This window comes from Gobio gobio, assembly GCF_949357685.1.
Source record: "Gobio gobio genome assembly, chromosome: 12".
Taxonomy (NCBI): Eukaryota; Metazoa; Chordata; class Actinopteri; order Cypriniformes; family Gobionidae; genus Gobio; species Gobio gobio.
The window spans coordinates 2,936,534-2,961,533 of record NC_137105.1 but is presented as its reverse complement, the minus strand read 5'-3'; the positions used below and the strand labels follow the sequence as shown (position 1 = coordinate 2,961,533).

Genomic DNA, 25,000 nt, shown 5'->3' with positions numbered 1-25,000 from the left:
CGCCCATGACACGAATTTGCGTCTGTTGTGCAATCACGCGCGATTCACGCGAGTAAACTCAAAATGTACACGCGTCCACCTTCGCGCGATTAGCGCAAATTATTCGCGCGAATCGCGTCCGGTGTGAACGCCACATAAGGGAGCGCCCAGCCACCCTACGGAGAAAGCTCATTTCGGCCGCCTGTATCCGGGATCTTGTCCTTTCGGTCATGACCCACAGCTCATGACCATAGGTGAGAGGTGGAACGTAGATCGACCGGTAAATCGAGAGCTTTGCCTTACAGCTCAGCTCTTTCTTTACCACGACAGAAGCTGCACCGATCCGTCTGTCAATCTCCCGTTCCATCCTTCCCTCACTCGTGAACAAGACCCCAAGATACCTGAAGTCCTCCACTTGAGACAGGAACTCTCCACCCACCTGAAGCGGGCAAGCCACCCTTTTCCGACTGAGGACCATGGCCTCGGACTTGGAGGTGCTGATTCTCATCCCAGCCACTTCACACTCGGCTGCAAACCGTCCCAGTGCACGCTGAAGGTCCTGGTTTGAGGAGGCCAACACGACAACGTCATCCGCAAAAAGCAGTGACGAAATCGCGTGGTCCCCAAACCGGACACTCTCCGGCCCTTGGCTGCGCCTAGAAATTCTGTCCATAAAAATTATGAACAGAACCGGTGACAAAGGGCAGCCCAACATGCACCGGGAACAAGTCTGACTTACTGCCGGCAATGCGGACCAAGATCCTGCTCTGGTCGTACAGGGACCGAACAGCCCTAAGCAGGGGCCATACTCCCAGAGCACCCTCCACAGGATGCCACGAGAAACACGGTCAAATGCCTTCTCCAAATCCACAAAACACATGTGGACTGGTTGGGCAAACTCCCATGAACCCTCCAGCACCCTGGAGAGGGTATAGAGCTGGTCCAGTGTACCACGGCCCGGACGAAAACCACACGGTTCCTCCTGAATCCGAGGTTCCACTATCGGCCGAATTCTCCTCTCCAGTACCCTGGCATAGACTTTCCCGGGGAGGCTGAGAAGTGTGATCCCCCTATAGTTGGAAGACACTCTCCGGTCCCCCTCTTTGAAAAGAGGGACCACCACCCCGGTCTTAAAACAATATTTTTATTTTTATTATTTAAACAATATTTTTTTTAATTATTTCAGAATAAACTGGCACATTTAATTGTTGTTTTATTTAATTTGTTATTTATTTAATTATATTATTTTGAGTAATTTGGTCCTTCATATTTTAATCAGGCAGAAACAATTAAATAAATATGAAATAATTTCAGGCAATAATAGAATTTCATCCTTTTAATGAGGCAGAAACAATCAAATGAATAAATAAATATTAAATAATTTCAGCCAATAATAAAATTGTAGCCTTTTAATGAGGCAGAAACAATCAAAATAAATAAATAAATATTACATAATTTCAGCCAACAATAGAATTTCATAATTTTAATGAGGCAGAAACAATATAATTATTAAATAAATAAATTTGAAATAATTTCAGCCAATAATAGAATTTCCTCCTTTTATTGAGGCAGAAACAATATAATTATTAAATAAATAAATATTAAATAATTTCAGCCAATAATAAAATTGTAGCCTTTTAATGAGGCAGAAACAATCAAATTAAATAAATAAATAAATAATTTCAGCCAATAATAGAATTTCATCCTTTTAATGAGGCAGAAACAATCAAATTAATAAATAAATAAATAAATATTAAATAATTTCAGCCAATAATGGAATTTCATCCTTTTAATGAGGCAGAAACAAAATAAAATTCATAAAAAAATTTGAAATAATTTCAGCCAATAATAGAATTTCATCCTTTTAATGAGGCAGAAACAAAATAAAATTAATAAATAAATAAATATAAAATAATTTAAGCCAATAATAGAATTTCATCCTTTTAATGAGGCAGAAACAATCAAATTAATAAATAAATAAATAAATATTAAATACTTTCAGCCAATAATAGAATTTCATCCTTTTAATGAGGCAGAAACAATCAAATAAATAAATAAATAAATAAATATTAAATAATTTCAGCCAATAATAGAATTTCATCCTTTTAATGAGGCAGAAACAAAATAAAATAAATAAATAAATAAATATAAAATAATTTAAGCCAATAATAGAATTTTAGCTTTTTAATGAGGCAGAAACAATAAAAATAAATGACCCAGTGTTTGTCAGTTTATCATAACCTGCACCAGATTCTTATATTTATCCTCTGAATGTGTTTTTATGCATTGACTCTGTATTATCTCTTACTGTATTGTGTGATATTGTATACGGGTTATTCTTACTGTCTCTGATTGTGTAGGTCTAGTCTTTGTGATTTCTCGTCTCTCTTGAGAGGAATGGACTAAATGATCTCTGCAGAACTCAGATGTTGATCCGGAACTCTTCCCTGCCGTACCTGCATCAAGTCCAGCGCATCCTTGGCATCTCTGTGGAAGAAATCCTTGGGGAAATCTCTGTCCGGAGGCCGTGAGCGTCCGTAACCCCGCGGGTCCCAGGCCACCACAGTGAAGCGCCGCTGATCCAGATGCTCCAGCTGTGGCCCGAAATCCGTCTCAGCACTTCCTGTCACATGATGATCAATACACCGTCAAAACTACAGCTGTTCAAATCATCTTCATCAACTCAAATCAAGCCAGAATACAATAAAAGATCAATAGCAGAAGAAAAACTTACATTTAAAACACTTTGAATTTATTAAAAGAACAAAAACTTATGAAAATGACAATCACAATCAACTAAAAATAAACTGAAATTGGAATGAGATACAATGAAGTATTATATATGACAAATATGAGATTATCATAATTATGAGATTTTGTGAGATAGTCGAAATGATCACATGATAAATCATAATTATGAGATTTAAAAAAATAATAATTATGAGATATTCAAAATTATCATTATTATTAATAATTAAGAGATTAATTAAATTCTAAATTATGACATAAAGAGTCAAAATTGTCACAAACTAAATCATAATTATGAGATTAAAATGATAAAAATGATCACATACTTATGAGATAATTTTTTTTAAATTATGACATAATCAAAATGATTGCTGAAATTATCAAAAAACTAAAATCATAAATAAGAGATTAATTACATTCAGAATTATGACATAAAAAGCAAAATTATGAGATGGTCGAAATGATCACATACTTATGAGATTTAAAAAAGAACAATTATGACATAAAAAGTCATAATTATGAGATAGTTGAAATTATAAACAAAACTAAAATCATAATTAAGAGATTAATTACATTCAAAATTATGACATAAAAAACAAAATTATGAGATAGTCGAAATTATCACATACTTATGAGATTAAAAAATTATAATTATGACATAAGTCATAATTATGAGATTAATTACATTCAAAATTATGACATAAAAAGCCAAAATTATGATAGTCAAAATTATCACATACTAAATCATAATTATGAGATTAAAGAAAATCCAAATTATGAGATTAAAAAATTTATATTATCAAAAAACTAAAATCATAATTAAGAGATTAATAAAATGCTAAATTATGAGATTAAAATATTGAAATTATGAGATAATTAAAATTATCACATACTTATGAGACAAATTTTTTTTAATTGAAATAAATCAAAATTATGAGAGTTTAAATTATCAAAAAACGAAATCATAAATAGGAGATTAATTAAATTCAAAATTATGACATACTAAATCATAACTGAGATGAAAAAATAAATTATGAGATAGTCAAAATTATCACATACTTGTGAGATTTAAAAAAAATATTATGACATAAAAAGTCACAATTACACTTTTAAAAAATGCTGGGTTAAAAACAATCCAAGCTGGGTTGAAAATGGACTAACCCAGCAATTGGGTTGTTTTTAAAGCAAACATTTAACCCAACTACTGTGTTAAAATAACCCATTCACTGGGTTAAAACAACCCAATTGCTCGGTTAGTCCATTTTCAACCCAACTTGGGTTGTTTTTCAGCATTTTTTAGAGTGCAGGACATAAAAAACTAAAATCATAAATAAGAGATTAATTAAATTCAAAATTATGACATAAAAAAACTAAATTATGAGATAGTCGAAACTATCACATACTAAATCATAATAATGACATTTAAAAAAATGTATCATTACAGCACGTATCAAAATTATGAGATCGAAATTCTCACATACTAACTCAATATCAAAAATAAAGGTTTTTACAAGTAAGAAAATTGTATATGTGATGTGTAAAAACGGAATTTCAACTAATAAGAAATCAATAATTGAATTTGAATGGCAGCCTGTGGTGACATTTAACTACGGAAAATACAATTACAGAGATCAAGAATTATAGTTTTATCGTTTGAAATTATTGATGTCAAGAATTCGTATTTCGGCGAGTGATGACGTCATTGCTGATATCAAGAATCCTCATTTTTACCAGTGGAGATGTAAATTCCCGATATCAAAAATAGCCATTGTTAGTAAAATTATCCATTTTTGATATCAAGAACTTGCATTTTAACTTGTGAAAATTGATTGTTTGATATGAAGAATTAATATCTGGTAATGAGTAAAGGTTAAGATGGCTTGCCATATCCCGTGTGTCGGGCTTTGAGTGTGTGTTGTGTGTGATGAGCAGTGTTGGGGAAAGTTACTTTGAAAAGTAATGCATTACAATATTGCGTTACTCCCTTAAAAAGTAACTAATTGAGTTACTTAGTTACTTTTTAAGAAAAGTAATGTGTTACGTTACTTTTGCGTTACTTTTTCTCTCCTGGGCTGGGCTTGTTTTTGTTTATAACAATAAAGTTCTATTTTTGTGCAACTGTAAAGACCTCTTCATACCAAAATTTAAATAATAAGCCCCAGGCTGAGGTAAAAATGCAGATTCCCTCATGAACACTAGAGGGCGCAGCTCTGGATAATGGAGAAGAGGATGCAGGAGAAAAAAGTTTTACCAATAAAAACAAAAAATATAGTAATTTTCATCATCAAAGGTCAGCAGCAGGACATTGGTCAATTAAATATAAAGGTAGATTATGCATAAAAATAGTTGTTTTATTTAACATTTCATTATTGGAGGTTTGCATAGTATTCTGATTTAGCATTTGACTGATTTTAATCATTTTGAGGAGTTCAGAATCTTTATTGTGCAAGTGAGATAAATAAATGCTCACATTTAGTCTAGAACTACAATAACCATCATGTTTACACACACACACACACCTCTGACCTTATTCTTCTCAACATGAGCTGTCAGTCAAATTAATGTGAAAAAGTAAACTCAGATATTTTGTTGTAAATGTGAAAAGTAATGCGTTACTTTACTAGTTACTTGGAAAAAGTGATATTATTACTAGGGCTGTCAAAAGATTAATCGCGATTAATCGCATCCAAAATAAAAGTTTGTGTTTACATAATATATGTGTGTGTACTCTGTTAATTATTATTTATATATAAATACACACACAAGCATGTATATATTTAAGAAAAAAATATTTTTATATATGAAACATTTATATTTATATATATTATAGATTATATAAATGTATATAGAGTATGCAAATATTTCTTAAATATATACATGAATGTGTGTGTATTTATATATAAATAATAATTAACAGAGTACACACACATATAATATGTTAACAGAAACTTTTATTTTGGATGCGATTAATCGCGATTAATCTTTTGACAGCCCTAATTATTACGTAACTCAAGTTACTTGTAATGCGTTACCCCCAACACTGGGGATGAGTAAAGGTAAATCCGGCTTGCCATATCCCATGTGTGGTGTGTTGTGTGTAATGTAATGCAGACCTAAAGCTCCAGGCAGCAGCAGCAGCGCGTGTTTCCCGTCTCCAGCGCGTTTATAGTGCAGATCCACTCCATTCACGGAGACACACACACTGTACAAGACACGACAAGAGCTTTACATAATGTTTTCACTCCATTCAGACGCGTGCACGCGCATATAAACTCATGAGCGGAGGTTTTACCCGTAGAAGCTCTTCAGTGCTGCAGCTCTTCTGAAGACTCTGGACATTAAGAGTCCAGCTCGTCTGTGAACGAGTGTCGCCATAAGAGCAGAAGTTAAACACCAGCAACTCTGCGAATGTGTTCGTCGGTATTATTAACTATCAATCTTTGATTTCACCTTCAGCAGATTCTACACTAATGGACACCGAGCACTGAATCCGATATCGCCCCCTAAACCCTCATTCCCTATTCCCTACGCTAGACCTCCACTTTACTCTCCCTCCAGTCATCCTAGGTTTATATGACATTCTTCTTTCAGACAAATACAATCGGAGTTATATAAAAATGTCCTGGCTCTTCCAAGCTTTATAATGAAAGTGAATGGTTGTGTCGTTTTTGAAGTCTATAAAAGTGCATCTGTCCATCATAAAAGTGCATCCATCCATCATAAAAGTGCATCTGTTCATCATAAAAGTGCATCTATCCATCATAAAAGTGCTTCCATCCATCATAAAAGTGCATCTGTCCATCATAAAAGTGCATCCATCCATCATAAAAGTGCATCTGTTCATCATAAAAGTGCATCTATCCATCATAAAAGTGAATCTATCCATCATAAAAGTGCATCTGTTTATCATAAAAGTGCATCTATCCATCATAAAAATGCATCTGTCCATCATAAAAGTGCATCTATCCATCATAAAAGTGCATCTATCATCATAAAAGTGCATCTATCCATCATAAAAGTGCATCTATCCATCATTAAAGTGCATCTGTTCATCATAAAAGTGCATCTATCCATCATAAAAGTGCATCTGTCCATCATAAAAGTGCATCCATCCATCATAAAAGTGCATCTGTTTATCATAAAAGTGCATCCATCCATCATAAAAATGCATCTGTCCATCATAAAAGTGCATCTATCCATCATAAAAGTGCATCTATCATCATAAAAGTGCATCTATCCATCATAAAAGTGCATCTGTCCATCATAAAAGTGCATCTATTCATCATAAAAGTGCATCTATCCATCATAAAAGTGCATCTGTCCATCATAAAAGTGCATCTGTCTATCATAAAAGTGCATCTATCCATCATAAAAATGCATCTGTCCATCATAAAAGTGCATCTGTCCATCATAAAAGTGCATCTATCCATCATGAAAGTGCATCTATCAATCATAAAAGTGCATCTGTCCATCATAAAAGTGCATCTGTCTATCATAAAAGTGCATCTATCCATCATAAAAATGCATCTGTCCATCATAAAAGTGCATCTATCCATCATAAAAGTGCATCTGTCCATCATAAAAGTGCATCTGTCTATCATAAAAGTGCATCTATCCATCATAAAAATGCATCTGTCCATCATAAAAGTGCATCTGTCCATCATAACAGTGCATCTGTCCATCATGAAAGTGCATCGATCATCATAAAAGTGCATCTATCCATCATAAAAGTGCATCTGTTCATCATAAAAGTGCATCTATCCATCATAAAAATGCATCTGTCCATCATAAAAGTGCATCCATCCATCATAAAAGTGCATCTGTTCATCATAAAAGTGCATCTATCCATCATAAAAATGCATCTGTCCATCATAAAAGTGCATCTATCCATCATAAAAGTGCATCGATCATCATAAAAGTGCATCTATCCATCATAAAAGTGCATCTGTTCATCATAAAAGTGCATCTATCCATCATAAAAGTGCATCTGTCCATCATAAAAGTGCATCTATCCATCATGAAAGTGCATCTATCAATCATAAAAGTGCATCTGTCCATCATAAAAGTGCATCTGTCCATCATAAAAGTGCATCTATCCATCATAAAAATGCATCTGTCCATCATAAAAGTGCATCTATCCATCATAAAAGTGCATCTATCATCATAAAAGGGCATCTATCCATCATAAAAGTGCATCTATCCATCATAAAAGTGCATCCATCCATCATAAAAGTGCATCTATCCATCATTAAAGTGCATCTGTCCATCATAAAAGTGCATCTATCCATCATAAAAGTGCATCTGTCCATCATGAAAGTGCATCTATCCATCATAAAAATGCATCTGTCCATCATAAAAATGCATCTGTCCATCATGAAAGTGCATCTATCCATCATAAAAGTGCATCTGTCCATCATGAAAGTGCATCCATCCATCATAAAAGTGCATCTGTCCATCATAAAAGTGCATCTATCCATCATAAAAATGCATCTGTCCATCATGAAAGTGCATCCATCCATCATAAAAGTGCATCTGTCCATCATAAAAGTGCATCTATCCATCATAAAAGTGCATCTGTCCATCATAAAAGTGCATCTATCCATCATAAAAGTGCATCTGTCCATCATGAAAGTGCATCTATCCATCATAAAAATGCATCTGTCCATCATAAAAATGCATCTGTCCATCATGAAAGTGCATCTATCCATCATAAAAGTGCATCTGTCCATCATGAAAGTGCATCCATCCATCATAAAAGTGCATCTATCCATCATAAAAGTGCATCTATCCATCATAAAAGTGCATCTGTCCATCATAAAAGTGCATCTGTCCATCATGAAAGTGCATCCATCCATCATAAAAGTGCATCTATCCATCATAAAAGTGCATCTATCCATCATAAAAGTGCATCTGTCCATCATGAAAGTGCATCCATCCATCATAAAAGTGCATCCATCCATCATAAAAGTGCATCTGTCCATCATGAAAGTGCATCCATCCATCATAAAAGTGCATCTATCCATCATAAAAGTGCATCTGTCCATCATAAAAGTGCATCTATCCATCATAAAAGTGCATCTGTCCATCATAAAAGTGCATCTATCCATCATAAAAGTGCATCTATCCATCATAAAAGTGCATCTGTCCATCATGTAACTGCTCCACACGGTTACGGGGGGTTAATAAAGTGACACGTTTGTGTAAGAAAAATGTCCATATTTAAAACTGTATAGACTAAAATAACTAGGTTAGTCGACTTGCGCTAAAAGAGTAAGTGAGTGCCTCTAGTTTGAAGATCGTTGTGTAGTTAACTCTGAAAATCAAACATGGAGAAGAAAAAACAAGAATCGTAGAAGCCTGCATTTCTAAACATCGTTTAGTCGTCTTGACAAGACGTTTTAAGTTCAAAAGATGACCTGCTACTCATTGGATGAACAAAAGTTTTTAAGTTGATTTTAACTGGAGCGAATTATTAGGAGAGTTTTGTGCTGCTCACGTGGTCCGAAACATGATTGTGCTGTAAATAAAATATCATATGCTTGGTATGATAAGAATAAACACTGCTGTAAATAACGGCCCAGTTCAAATATTTACGTGCTTTTCTTCTTTTTATTGTTTGAGCGGTGATGAAATATATCGCTCTTGTAAACACTCGACCCCAGAGTGTTTTCACAAGTGTTACGTAAAATTTGTTTGTGCTATTTTCGAAAACGATTTCACGAATCGACTTGATTTGCAAGTTTTTTGTCAGCATGGTCTGAAGATGATCTGGTTCAATTTTTGTGCAAATCGGATGAACCGTCTAGAACGAGTTTGCAAAAGTAGGTTTTTCGGAAAATTCAAAATGGCGGGAAATGACGTCAATTTTTGTCTCTAGCTCCTATGGTTCAAAAGTTATTAGCATAAACATGAGTCAAACTTTGGACTAGTGGTGGCGCTAGAGGGATTGAGTTAGAGACTCTAAATTCGCTACAGTGACAGATCAGACTGTCCTCTCTCTGTGTGCCAAATGACACAACTTTTTACCTTACAGTTATATGGGCGGCCATAGACTCACGAGAGGAAGAAGAAGACAGTCCTTCCAGAAAAATGCGGCTTTTTTTTGTGATTGTTGCGGGAAAAAATCCTTGATTATGCGGCACGTTTTCTCAAAAAATGCGATGGAAAATGCGGGATATTTATGCAATTTTATGCGATAAAATTGCGGAAACTTGCAAAAACTGCGGTTTGATGAAAAACTGAAAAAAGCACTACATCACAGAAAGTGCTGGAATATTTAAGTTCTCATCTTGTTTTATTGAAGACCTTAATAAAGACACGGCTCAAATTTACAAAACATTGAGTCAAACAAGTTCTGTAGCTTTACAAAAGGAATATGCTACAACTTCTGAAAAAATTTATAAATAACTTCCTGTTTTACAGAGGTAGCTACAAAACAGACATTTGAGTGCTTCCAATGCACAAAGTGCAAACTCTTAAAGCGTTAGTTCACCTAAAAATGTAAATTGTGTCATTAATGACTGAGCCTCATGTGGTTCGACACCCGTCAGACCTCCGTTCATCTTCAGACACAAATGAAGATATTTTAGTGTAAATCTGATGCTCTGAAAGGCCTCCATTGGCTCAACTTTACACTCTCAAGACCCTTAAAAGACACTAAAGACTAAAGTTACAAAGTCCATCTCACTACAGCGGCTCTACAATAACTTTATGAATCCGCGAGAATAGTTTTTGTGCGCAAAAAAACCCTAAATAACGACTTATATAGTGATGACGATTTCAAAACACGGCATCATAAAGCTTTGAAGCGTTATGAATCAGTGAGTTGATTCATGATTCGGATCGCGTGTCAAACTGCTGAAATACGTGACTTTGGCGATCCAAACCACTGAATCGACTCACTGATTCATAACGCTCCAAACCGCTGAATCGACTCACTGATTCATAACGCTCCAAACCGCTGAATCGACTCACTGATTCCTAATGCTCCAAACCGTTGAATCGACTCACTGATTCATAACGCTCCAAACCGCTGAATTGACTCACTGATTCCTAACGCTCCAAACCGCTGAATTGACTCACTGATTCCTAACGCTCCAAACCGCTGAATCGACTCACTGATTCATAACGCTCCAAACCGCTGAATCGACTCACTGATTCCTAACGCTCCAAACCGCTGAATCGACTCACTGATTCCTAACGCTCCAAACCGCTGAATCTACTCACTGATTCCTAACGCTCCAAACCGCTGAATCGACTCACTGATTCCTAACGCTCCAAACCGCTGAATCGACTCACTGATTCATAACGCTCCAAACCGCTGAATCGACTCACTGATTCATAACGCTCCAAACCGCTGAATCGACTCACTGATTCCTAACGCTCCAAACCGCTGAATCGACTCACTGATTCATAACGCTCCAAACCGCTGAATCGACTCACTGATTCCTAACGCTCCAAACCGCTGAATCGACTCACTGATTCCTAACGCTCCAAACCGCTGAATCGACTCACTGATTCCTAACGCTCCAAACCGCTGAATCGACTCACTGATTCCTAACGCTCCAAACCGCTGAATCGACTCACTGATTCCTAATGCTCCAAACCGCTGAATCGACTCACTGATTCCTAACGCTCCAAACCACTGAATCGACTCTCTGATTACTAACGCTTCAAACTGCTGAATCGACTCTCTGATTCCTAACGCTCCAAACCGCTGAATCGACTCACTGATTCATAACGCTCCAAACCGCTGAATCGACTCACTGATTCCTAACGCTCCAAACCGCTGAATCGACTCACTGATTCCTAATGCTCCAAACCGCTGAATCGACTCACTGATTCCTAACGCTCCAAACCGCTGAATCGACTCACTGATTCCTAATGCTCCAAACCGCTGAATCGACTCACTGATTCATAACGCTTCAAACCGCTGAATCGACTCACTGATTCCTAATGGTCCAAACCGCTGAATCGACTCACTGATTCCTAACGCTCCAAACCGCTGAATCGACTCACTGATTCCTAACGCTCCAAACCGCTGAATCGACTCTCTGATTACTAACGCTTCAAACTGCTGAATCGACTCTCTGATTCCTAACGCTCCAAACCGCTGAATCGACTCACTGATTCCTAACGCTCCAAACCACTGAATCGACTCTCTGATTACTAACGCTTCAAACTGCTGAATCGACTCACTGATTCCTAACGCTCCAAACCGCTGAATCGACTCACTGATTCCTAACGCTCCAAACCGCTGAATCGACTCACTGATTCCTAACGCTTCAAACCACTGAATCGACTGACTGATTCCTAACGCTCCGAACCACTGAATCGACTCACTGATTACTAACGCTTCAAACCGCTGAATCGACTCTCTGATTACTAACGCTTCAAACTGCTGAATCGACTCTCTGATTCCTAACGCTCCAAACCGCTGAATCGACTCACTGATTCCTAACGCTCCAAACCGCTGAATCGACTCACTGATTCCTAACGCTTCAAACCGCTGAATCGACTCTCTGATTCCTAACGCTCCAAACCGCTGAATCGACTGACTGATTCCTAACGCTCCAAACCGCTGAATCGACTCACTGATTCCTAACGCTCCAAACCACTGAATCGACTCTCTGATTACTAACGGTTCAAACTGCTGAATCGACTCACTGATTCCTAGCGCTCCAAACCACTGAATCGACTCTCTGATTACTAACGCTTCAAACTGCTGAATCGACTCTCTGATTCCTAACGCTCCAAACCACTGAATCGACTCTCTGATTACTAACGCTTCAAACCGCTGAATCGACTCTCTGATTCCTAACGCTCCAAACCGCTGAATCGACTCACTGATTCCTAACGCTCCAAACCGCTGAATCGACTCACTGATTCCTAACGCTCCAAACCGCTGAATCGACTCACTGATTCAGAACTCTTCAAACCGCTGAATCGACTCACTGATTCAGAACTCTTCAAACCGCTGAATCGACTCACTGATTCCTAACGCTCCAAACCGCTGAATCGACTCACTGATTCATAACGCTCCAAACCGCTGAATCGACTCACTGATTCCTAACGCTCCAAACCGCTGAATCGACTCACTGATTCCTAACGCTCCAAACCGCTGAATCGACTCACTGATTCAGAACTCTTCAAACCGCTGAATCGACTCACTGATTCCTAACGCTCCAAACCGCTGAATCGACTCACTGATTCCTAACGCTTCAAACCGCTGAATCGACTCACTGATTCCTAACGCTTCAAACCGCTGAATCGACTCACTGATTCAGAACTCTTCAAACCGCTGAATCGACTCACTGATTCCTAACGCTCCAAACCGCTGAATCGACTCACTGATTCCTAACGCTTCAAACCGCTGAATCGACTCACTGATTCCTAACGCTTCAAACCGCTGAATCGACTCACTGATTCCTAACGCTCCAAACCGCTGAATCGACTCTCTAATTCATAACTGGATTTTAGTGTATTATTATTATTATTATTACAACAATTACACGATGAATGATTAACTTTTGTGTTGCTGTATTTGGAGTAAGTGAGTGTGTAAGTGAGTGTGTGTGATGTGAAAGCAGATCTAAAGCTCTGGAAAAGTCGATAAGAGTGTTTCACTTCCCAGTGGCTCAAGCCCGCAGCGTCACGCTGGTCTGCCCTGGGGTTTCACTAACCATCACGTGTGTGTGTGTGTGTGTGTGTGTGTGTGTGTGTGTGTGTGTGTGTGTGTGTGTGTGTGTGTGTGTGTGTGTGTGTGTGTGTGTGTGTGTGTGTGTGTGTGTGTGTGTGTGTGTGTGTGTGTGTGTGCCACTCCTCTGTCCAGGTGCTGGGATGAGCGGGGCCGTCCCTCATCGAGCCTCTGGCCCCCCGGCGTCCCCTGAGAATGATCATTCAGGGACGGAGCAGAGGAATGTTTACATCTGTGTGTGTGTGTGTGTGTGTGTGTGTGTGTGTGTGTGTGTGCATTACAGCCACCAGTGCAGGGGGAATTGGAGGGGCTTTTTCTGACACTCTCCAGTGTGTACAACCGTCAGTGCATGAGTGTAAGAGCGCGACCACATCAATAACACTAAAGCATGAACATATGAACTCTAGAGAACAATGTCTCTTTCTATTTCCCGTCATATCGCAGAATTTCATATGCACTTCATAAAACTAATAACTCATATGCAAATAATCATTTGGTGTGATTGTACAGTCTGTATAACACTGCTCCTTCTGCTGTGGTCTCACTGTACAAAATCATATGATCAAGAAGTTATGACAGTTTATGTTTTTACATTGCTTTAACTCATCAAAATAAGTCAGTCTAGTTTCAACTTTATACAAAAAAATATTTTTTTCAAGTCAGTCTAATGTAATTTAAGTTGAAATTAATAAAAATTTAAGACAGCAGCTTTTTTTACATTGTAGTTCATTGATATGATATTAATATGCTGTTATAGTTATTTTGATAAATAAATTATTTAAAAGTGATGAATTTACCTATTTTAAAAATGTTGATTTCTTTTTAAAATAAATCATTTAGTGATGTCAAATCAATGAACCGCATCCAAAATAAAAGTTTGTGTTCGCATAATATATGTGAGTGTATAATTATTATGTATATATAAATACACATGCATGTACATATTTAAGAAAAAATGTGTTATATTGAAATATAAAATACTTATATTTATAAATAAATAAATAAATATACACTCTAAAAAATGCTGGGTTAAAAACAACCCAATAGCTGGGTTAGTCCATTTTTTATATATTTAAATATAAAATACTTATATTTATATAAAATAAAAATAAAAAAATATATATATATACTGTCTAAAAAATGCTGGGTTAAAAATAACCCGAGTTGGGTTGAAAATGGACTACCCAGTGATTGGGTTGTTTTAAGCAAACATTTAACCCAACCGCTGGGTTCAAACAACCCAATAGCTGGGTTAATCCATTTTCAACCCAACTTGGGTTATTTTTAACCCAGCATTTTTTTATATATATACACACAAACACATGCAAATATATACATGTATGTGTGTTATTTATATATACACAATAATTATACACAGTGCACATACATATATTATGCAAACACAAACTTTTATTTTGGATGCGATTAATCGATTTGACATCCCTAAATACAGAAATAAAAGGGTTGATATTGATGGATTTACCAATTTTAAATGCTATTTATTTTTATAAATGAATAAATTATTTAAAAGTGGTGGATTTTTACATTTTTAAATTTGATATATTCTATGAATAAATAAATAAAAAAGACGAATTTAACTCTATTTTTAAGTAATTGTTTTATAATAAATAAATAAATGGTAAATCCAACTATTTAAATAAATCTTTTAGTTATTTATTATTAAAAATATATTTTTATATATATATTTTTTAAATTTATAATTGAATTAATCCCAATTAAACTAATATTTTAATGGTTTTTAGTAGCATTGATATGCTATTATTGTTATTTTGCCTTGTCAAAGCTGAAATAAAGCAGGTTTTTTGCACTTTATTTCAAGTAGGCCTGATGAAAATGTGTTATGCTTTTGGTTTTAGTGATCCATAATAACTCGTGATAGAGTTGATGAGCTGAATGTGTCTCTGAAGGCCTAACCGAGGGCCGGGGCCCGAACTCAGCCTGAGAACATCTGTCCTAGGCCTGGGCTTCCTCTAACACACCATATTTGATTAGGACATTTACTGTTTCTTGCTTTTGGGACAAGGTGTTGAACTCTTTTAGCAACTATGGTTTTCCGGTTTTTCTTTCAGTTCAAATGAGAGAAGCCTGTGTGTGTTTTTTTGGCATGTGTGAGAGAATATGGCAGCAGATGTTGCTGGATTTGGGGACAGAGGGGGGCAAAGGGCTCTGTTGCCGGGCAGAATTGAGCAACACGACCTGTTGACATTGCAATTGCACGGTTTGCAGCGGCAGGTCTGATGGAGAACTACACCTGCTTAAAGGGACGGATCATCCCAAAATGGATTTATTCAGTTGATGGACCCCCTCGGTTTTTAAGTCAGTCTAATGTAATTTAAGTTGAAATTAATAAAAATTTAAGACAGCAGCTTTTTTACATTGTATCATCAATATGATATTAATATGCTGTTATAGTTATTTTGATAAATCAATTATTTAAAAGTGATGATGATGATATATTTAAATCTAAAAATACTTTAAATAATTATAAATATACACTCTAAAAAATGTTGGGTTAAAAACAACCCAAGTTTGGGTTGTTTTAACCCAGCAATTGGGTTGTTTTAAGCAAACATTTAACCCAACCGCTCAGTTAAAACAACCCAATCGCTGGGTTAGTCCATTTTCAACCCAACTTGGGTCGTTTCTAACCCAGCATTTTTTAGAGTGCACATGCATGTATATATTTAAGAAAAAAAAATTATATTTAAACATAAAATACTTATATTCATAAATAAATAAATAAATAAAATGCATGTATATACATTTTTAAGAGTTTTGTTTTATATTTAAATATAAAATACTTATTTATAATACTAATACTATATATATATATATATATATATATATATATATATATATATATATATATATATATATATATATATATATATATATATATATATATATATATATATATATATATATATAAATAAAACTCTAAAAAATGCAGCTTTGGGTTGTTTTAAGCAAACATTTAACCCATCTGCTGGGTTAAAACAACCCAATTGCAACCCAACTTGGGTTGTTTTTAACCCAGCATTTTTTAGAGTATATATATATATATATATACACACACAAACACATATATACACAATAATTGACTTTGTATGGAGGCCCGTCAACTGTGTGGTTCCTCATATTCTTCAAAATGTCTTCAAAACTACTCATTGATTTGGATCATCCATCCTAATATCTCTCCTCCTTCTGACCTACAGTCCGTGCTGTTGCTTTACTGAGAAACACACACATTTCTACAGTCCAGAAAATCACATTTCCTCCTTCTGCTCAAGAAGAACCACACAACGCCTCTTAACCATGTACAGAAAACATTCAGGTCTTTACACTTTCTGAAGACAAACAAGCGCTTGAAGAAAGTGGAGTGTGTTTCACTCGGTCCCGCAAGTGAAATTGAACTTTCCCTGTTTTCAGACGAGGAAGGGAAAGTGCGACACATCTCACAAGACAATGAATCTCTATCTCATGTTTTGTAACTTTCTAACAGGAGTTTTGCACAGGTGTGTGTGTGTGTGTGTGTGTGTGTGTGTGTGTGTGTGTGTGTGTGTGTGTGTGTGAGAGAGAGAGAGAGAGTCAGAACGAAAGACAGAAAAGGCGGAAAGGAAGGGTTTTTACTTTGCTTTCAGGAGCAAAATAAGCAACAAAACTGCGGTCAGAGAGTCAGAACATATCACAGCTTCGGTATACTGTGACAATTACAAACACATTATCATATTCATAATACAGAGAAGCAGAACACATGCGTTTGTTATCATTTATAAAACATTTGTCATCCTGCTTCTGAAATATGTCCTGTGTTTTTGCATGCATGCTTGAATAAATAGTTTAAAAGTGATGGATTCACCTATTTATTAATTTCATTTCATTTGTGAATAAATAAATGGTTTAAATACACACACACACACACGCACGCACGCACGCACGCACGCACGCACGCACGCACGCACGCACGCACGCACGCACACACACACACACACACACACACACACACACACACACACACACACACACACATATATATATATCATTTTTTTAATTATAAAAAATAAATAAATGCTAAATAAAATGTATAAATTGGTAAATCCATCAATTTTAAAACTTTAATTATTTATCTATTTGTTTATTTATTTATTATAAAATAATTATATCATAGCAACTCTCTGGAAGATTTTTAGTATGATAATGGATATGACAATGTATTTGGTCTTGGTGGAATAGATCTGCTGCTGATGATTATTATTATTGCTGCTGATTATTATTATTGCTGCTGCTGCTGATTATTATTATTAATACTGCTGATTATTATTATTATTGCTGCTGATTATTATTATTATTGCTGCTGATTATTATTATTATTGCTGCTGCTGATTATTATTATTGCTGCTGATTATTATTATTATTATTATTGCTGCTGATTATTATTATTATTGCTGCTGATTATTATTATTATTGCTGCTGCTGATTATTATTATTGCTGCTGATTATTATTATTATTATTATTATTATTGCTGCTGATTATTATTATTATTGCTGCTGATTATTATTATTATTGCTGCTGATGATTATTATTATTATTATTATTGCTGCTGATTATTATTATTATTGCTGCTGATTATTATTATTATTATTATTGCTGCTGATTATTATTATTATTGCTGCTGATTATTATTATTATTATTATTGCTGCTGCTGATTATTATTATTGCTGCTGATTATTATTATTGCTGCTGATTATTATTATTATTGCTGCTGATTATTATTATTATTGCTGCTGATGATTATTATTATTATTATTATTGCTGCTGCTGATTATTATTATTGCTGCTGATTATTATTATTATTGCTGCTGATTATTATTATTATTGCTGCTGCTGATTATTATTATTGCTGCTGATTATTATTATTATTATTATTATTGCTGCTGATTATTATTATTATTGCTGCTGATTATTATTATTATTGCTGCTGATGATTATTATTATTATTATTATTGCTGCTGATTATTATTATTATTGCTGCTGATTATTATTATTATTATTATTGCTGCTGCTGATTATTATTATTGCTGCTGATTATTATTATTATTATTATTATTGCTGCTGATTATTATTATTGCTGCTGATTATTATTATTATTGCTGCTGATTATTATTATTATTGCTGCTGATTATTATTATTATTGCTGCTGCTGATTATTATTATTGCTGCTGATTATTATTATTATTATTATTATTGCTGCTGATTATTATTATTATTGCTGCTGATTATTATTATTGCTGCTGATTATTATTATTATTATTATTATTGCTGCTGATTATTATTATTGCTGCTGCTGATTATTATTATTGCTGCTGATTATTATTATTATTGCTGCTGATTATTATTATTATTGCTGCTGCTGATTATTATTATTGCTGCTGATTATTATTATTATTATTATTATTGCTGCTGATTATTATTATTATTGCTGCTGATTATTATTATTATTGCTGCTGATGATTATTATTATTGCTGCTGATTATTATTATTGCTGCTGCTGCTGATTATTATTATTAATACTGCTGATTATTATTATTATTGCTGCTGATTATTATTATTATTGCTGCTGATTATTATTATTATTGCTGCTGCTGATTATTATTATTGCTGCTGATTATTATTATTATTATTATTATTGCTGCTGATTATTATTATTATTGCTGCTGATTATTATTATTATTGCTGCTGATTATTATTATTATTGCTGCTGATTATTATTATTATTGCTGCTGCTGATGATTATTATTGCTGCTGCTGCTGATTATTATTGCTGCTGCTGATTATTATTATTATTATTATTATTATTGCTGCTGCTGATTATTATTATTATTATTATTGCTGCTGATTATTATTATTATTGCTGCTGATTATTATTATTATTGCTGCTGATTATTATTATTATTGCTGCTGCTGATGATTATTATTGCTGCTGCTGATTATTTTTATTGCTGCTGATTATTATTATTATTGTTGCTGATTATTATTATTATTGCTGGTGATGATTATTATTGCTGCTGCTGATTATTATTATTGCTGCTGATTGTTATTATTATTATTGCTGCTGCTGATTATTATTATTATTGCTGCTGCTGATAATTACTATTGCTGCTAGTGATTATTATTATTATTGCTGCTGCTGATTATTATTAATACTGCTGCTGCTTATTATTATTGCTGCTGATTATTATTATTAATACTGCTGCTGCTGATTATTTTTGCTGCTGATTATTATTATTGCTGCTGCTGATTATTATTATTATTGCTGCTGCTGATTATTATTAATACTGCTGCTGCTGATTGTTATTGCTGCTGATTATTATTATTGCTGCTGATTATTATTAATACGGCTGCTGCTGATTGTTATTGCTGCTGATTATTATTATTGCTGCTGCTGATTATTATTATTATTGCTGCTAATTATTATTATTGTTGCTGCTGCTGCTGCTGATTATTATTATTGCTGCTAATTATTATTATTATTGCTGCTGCTGATAATGATTATTATTATTGCTGCTAATTATTATTATTGCTGCTGCTGATTATTATTATTATTGCTGCTAATTATTATTATTGTTGCTGCTGCTGCTGCTGATTATTATTATTGCTGCTAATTATTATTATTATTGCTGCTGCTGATAATGATTATTATTGCTGGGCTTGAGATGTGAAATGAATAACATATGTTCATAAATACACATTTAAGCCAACCATGCCAGTTTCATATAGAGTCACAACATCAATCGAAACAAAGCCGTTCTCATGGGTGTGTGTGTGTGTGTGTGTGTGTAAGCGCTCATGTGTTTCTATGTTTGTATGCATCTGTATGAAGAGGTGAAGGGTTGTATGTTGCTGGCTGTTTGTATTAATGTGTGCATTAATGCAACATGTTTGTTTATGCATTTCTCAGGAGCTGCATTAATAGTTGAAGTAAAAGAAATAGATTGTATAAACTGTTAAATATGGCAGGGGTCACTCATATTTGAATGGCTGACTGTGATATTTGTACCTTGAAGGACTCCTCATATGAGTAACAGTTTATTTTTACTTCTCTTTGGGGGGAAAAGCACTTTTCATATGACAATGCAGATATTTGACAAACTGTTTCATCTAAACTTACAGATGGGAAAGATGATGTGAGATTAACATAATGACTTCAAGGTCATGACTTGGCAGTTTTGTAAGAGTTTCGTGAGGCGAGTTAAACAGGTGCTTCGTTTGTAGACGACGGGATTCATTTGAATATCCGACCATCGACCACAAAACGCAACAGATTTCTGGGAAAATGTTTGCATTTTGAGTCGTGAATAAAATAAAATAATACAATAAAATAATTAAAAAATGAAAATAAATGAATTGAAATAAAATTTTAATAAATAAAAATAAATTATTAAAATAAAATAATAAAATGAAATGAGTTGAAATTAAATTAAAATAAATTAAGAAATTAAATTTTACTTAATTAAATTAAAATAACAACATAAAATTCAATAAAGTTTCAATTTAAATGAAATGTAAAAATATGATAATATAACATAACATAACATTAAATTTTATTTTTTAAATTAAACAATTAGATAATAAAACATAACATAATATAGCATTAAATAAAAAATAAAATAATACAAAATTAAATGAATTGAAATCAAATAAAATAAAGTAAATTAAGAAATAAAATAATTAATTTAAAAAAAGATTTAAAATGTAAATACTAAAAATAAAAAAAATAGAACCGCATAGCATAACATTTAATACAAAATGTTTTCATTAAAATTAAATTAATAAATAAAATAACGTAACATTCAATTACATTGTATTTTATTTTAAACTGAATGAAAAATGTAAAAAATGTGTGTGTTTGAGTGTGTGTGTGTGTGTGTGAGAGAGAGAGAGAGAGAGAGAGAGAGAGAGAGAGAGAGTGTGTGTGTCAGAGAGAGAGTGTGTGTGTGTGTGTGTGTCAGAGAGAGTGTGTGTGTGTGTGTGTGTCAGAGAGAGTGTGTGTGTGTGTGTGTGTCAGAGAGAGTGTGTGTGTGTGGGCATGTTTTTGTGAAATATCAGGACACAAATGTGTATAATGACATGGGTAATACAAAAAGAGGGTGAAATATGAGGACGTTCCCCATGTCCTCACTTTTCAAAATGCTTATAAATCACAGAATGAGTTTTTTTTCACAGAAAGTGAACTGCACAGTCTCCTGTGAGGGTTAGGTTTAGGGGCAGGGGCAGTGTGTGTGTGTGTGTGTGTGTGTGTGTGTGTGTGTGTGTGTGTGTGTGTGTGTGTGTGTGTGTGTGTGTGTGTGTGTGTGTGTGTGTGTGTGTGTGTGTGTGTGTGTGATGGGTAGGTTTAGGGGCAGGGGCAGTGTGTGTGTGTGTGTGTGTGTGTGATGGGTAGGTTTAGGGGCAGGGGCAGTGTGTGTGTGTGTGTGTGTGTGTGATGGGTAGGTTTAGGGGCAGGGGCAGTGTGTGTGTGTGTGTGTGTGTGTGTGTGTGTGTGTGTGTGTGTGTGTGTGTGTGTGTGTGTGTGTGTGTGTGTGTGTGTGAGTGTGTGTGTGTGTGTGTGTGTGTGTGATGGGTAGGTTTAGGGGCAGGGGCTGTGTGTGTGTGTGTGTGTGTGTGTGTGTGAGTGAGTGAGTGAGTGTGTGTGTGTGTGTGTGTGTGTGTGTGTGTGTGTGTGTGTGTGTGTGTGATGGGTAGGTTTAGGGGCAGGGGCAGTGTGTGTGTGTGTGTGTGTGTGTGTGTGTGTGTGTGTGTGTGTGTGTGTGTGTGTGTGTGTGTGTGTGTGTTTGTGTGTGTGTGTGTGTGTGTGTGTGTTTGTGTGTGTGTGTGTGTGTGTGTGTTCATGATGTGTTCATGATGTTGATCATGTGTGTGTGTGTGTGTGTGTGTGTGTGTGTGTGTGTGTGTGTGTGTGTGTGTGTGAGAGAGAGAGTGTTTGTGTGTGTGTGTGTGTGTGTGTGTTTGTGTGTGTGTGTGTGTGTGTGTTTGTGTGTTCATGATGTGTTCATGATGTTGATCATGTGTGTGTGTGTGTGTGTGTGTGTGTGTGTGTGTGAGAGAGAGAGAGTGTGTGTGTGTGTGTGTGTGTGTGTGTGTGTGTGTGTGTGTGTGTGTGTGTGTGTGTGTGTGTGATGGGTAGGTTTGCCACTGTCAAGCCAGAGGCAACAGTGGCAAGGAAACCAAAACCCCATCAGGAGCAGAATGGAGGAAAATAAACCTTGGAGAAACCAGGCTCAGTCGGGGGGGCAGTTCTCCTCTGGCCAGTTAACAAACAGCGTATTATTATTATTCTGGAAACTTTACAGGTCAGAGGTCATAATAGATCGGAATATTTGAAGGATCGGAGTCATCACGCCGGAGACGGGTTTATTGAGGATGACGTATCGATTTAAGAATTATTAAATTGTAATATTCGAACAATCTGAGTCATCACGCCGGAGACGGGTTTATTGAGATGCCGTGACGACGAGGCAGTTTCAGGGGGAGTATGGGAGTATCATTCTTCTGATGATGTCACGAGTACATCAGGTGTTATGGGAAGTGTTCCCGGTTCCGGCAGACCTAGTTAATGCAGCATAACAATCATTTCATTGAAAAAGTGTTTTATGTGTATGCCACAGTAAAGAGATGTGTTTTTAGTCTAGATTTAAACTGACAGAGTGTGTCTGCTTCCCGAACAATGTTAGGAAGACTGTTCCAGAGTTTAGGTGCTAAATAGGAAAAGGATCGACCGGCTGCAGTTGATTTGGATATTCTCGGTATGATCAACTGGCCAGAGTTTAGAGAGCGCAGTAGACGTGATGGAGTATAATATGTTAAGAGCTCGCTCAAGTATTGGGGAGCTAAACCATTTAGTGCTTTGTAAGTAATAAGCAAGATTTTAAAATGTATGCGATGATTAAAGGGTTAGTTCACCCAAAAATGAAAATTCTGTCATTAATTACTTACCCTCATGTCGTTCGACACCCGTAAGACCTCCGAGAATTGAGTTGCAGGAAATTACCGGTCATCCAATGTTTTATATCAGCTGTGCATTCCGTTAATCTTGTGAATTGGTAAGTTTCTTCAGGGCGTGAAGAAATATAGAGCTGAGTATCGTCAGCATAACAATGAAAACTAACGCCATGCTTCCAAATGATATCTCCCAGTGGTAGCATGTACAGGGTGAAGAGTAGCGGTCCTAGCACTGAGCCTTGTGGTACTCCATACTGAACTTGCGATCGGTGTGACATATCTTCATTTACAGCTACAAACTGATAACGGTCGCATAGGTATGATTTCAACCATGACAAAGCAATTCCACTAATACCTACATAATTTTCGAGTCTATTCAAAAGAATGTTGTGGTCGATAGTATCAAATGCAGCGCTAAGATCGAGTAACACTAATAGAGAGATACAGCCACGATCGGATGATAAGAGCAAATCATTTGTAACTCTGACGAGAGCAGTCTCAGTGCTATGATACGGTCTAAATCCTGACTGGAAATCCTCACAGATACCATTTCTTTCTAAAAAGGAACATAATTGTGAAGACACTGCCTTTTCAAGTATTTTTGACAGAAAGGGTAGATTTGAGATTGGTTTATAATTGACTAATTCTGTAGGATCAAGTTGCGTTTGAAGTGGTTTAATAATAGCCAACTTAAAAGTTTTCGGTGCATATCCTAATGACAAAGATGAATTAATGATATTAAGAAGAGGATCTGGTAGCTTCTCTTTTAATAGCCTAGTCTGTACAGGGTCAAGCATACACGTTGTTGATTTTGATGATTTAACGAGTTTAGCCAATTCTCCTAATATTATCAATCTTACATGTAAAGAAGTTCGTAAAGTCATTACTGCTGTGCTGTTTACAAACATCAGAAGCTTTATTTTTGGTTAATTTAGCCACTGTATCAAATAAATACCTAGGGTTGTGTTTGTTTTCTTCCAAGAGAGTTGAGAAATAAGCAGATCTAGCAGTTTTTACAGCCTTTCTGTATGCGATCATGTGCTCTTTCCACGAATTACGAAAGACCTCTAGTTTTGTTTTCTTCCAGCTGCTCTCCATTTTTCTGGCTGCTGTTTTAAGGGCCCGGGCGTGCTCGTTGTACCACGGCGTTGGACTATTTTCTTTAATCTTCTTTAAGCGCAGAGGAGCAACTGTGTCTAAAGTGCTGGAAAAGAGAGAGTCAATAGTTTCTGTTGCAACATCGAGTTCTTCTATACTATCTGGGATGCTGAGCAGATGATACTGATGAGGGAGATTATTTAAAAAGCAATCTTTAGTAGCGGCAGTGATTGTCCTGCTATTTTTGAAGCGAGGGGGTGGCTTTGCAACCTTAGCTAAATTAAGTATACATGATACTAGGTAATGATCTGAGATGTCATCGCTCTGCTGCAGAATTTCAACGGTATCAACATTTATTCCATGTGACAATATTAGGTCTAAAGTATGATTATGGCAATGAGGCCTAACTCCAATAGAGTTTAGAATGTCTTTAAATGCTAATCCCAATCCGTCTTTT

The 25,000-nt window shown here is 35.4% G+C and overlaps 1 protein-coding gene across 2 annotated transcripts in view; it reads right to left on the bottom strand.

The window, feature by feature from the left end:
• bphl (biphenyl hydrolase like) overlaps positions 1–6,149 on the bottom strand; it is a 9,931-nt gene extending 3,782 nt beyond the window's left edge. The window contains exons 1-3 of one of the 2 annotated variants that reach the window (XM_079830528.1): positions 6,020–6,149; positions 5,841–5,929; positions 2,436–2,602 (exon numbers count right to left, since the gene is read on the bottom strand). In XM_079830528.1, coding sequence (XP_079686654.1) covers positions 2,436–2,602; positions 5,841–5,929; positions 6,020–6,102 — 339 coding nt within the window. In that variant the 5' untranslated portion in view covers positions 6,103–6,149. The remainder of the gene's footprint in view (positions 1–2,435; positions 2,603–5,840; positions 5,930–6,019) is intronic. The other variant, XM_079830527.1, reaches the window with a different exon arrangement.
• Positions 6,150–25,000: the final 18,851 nt, after the last annotated feature.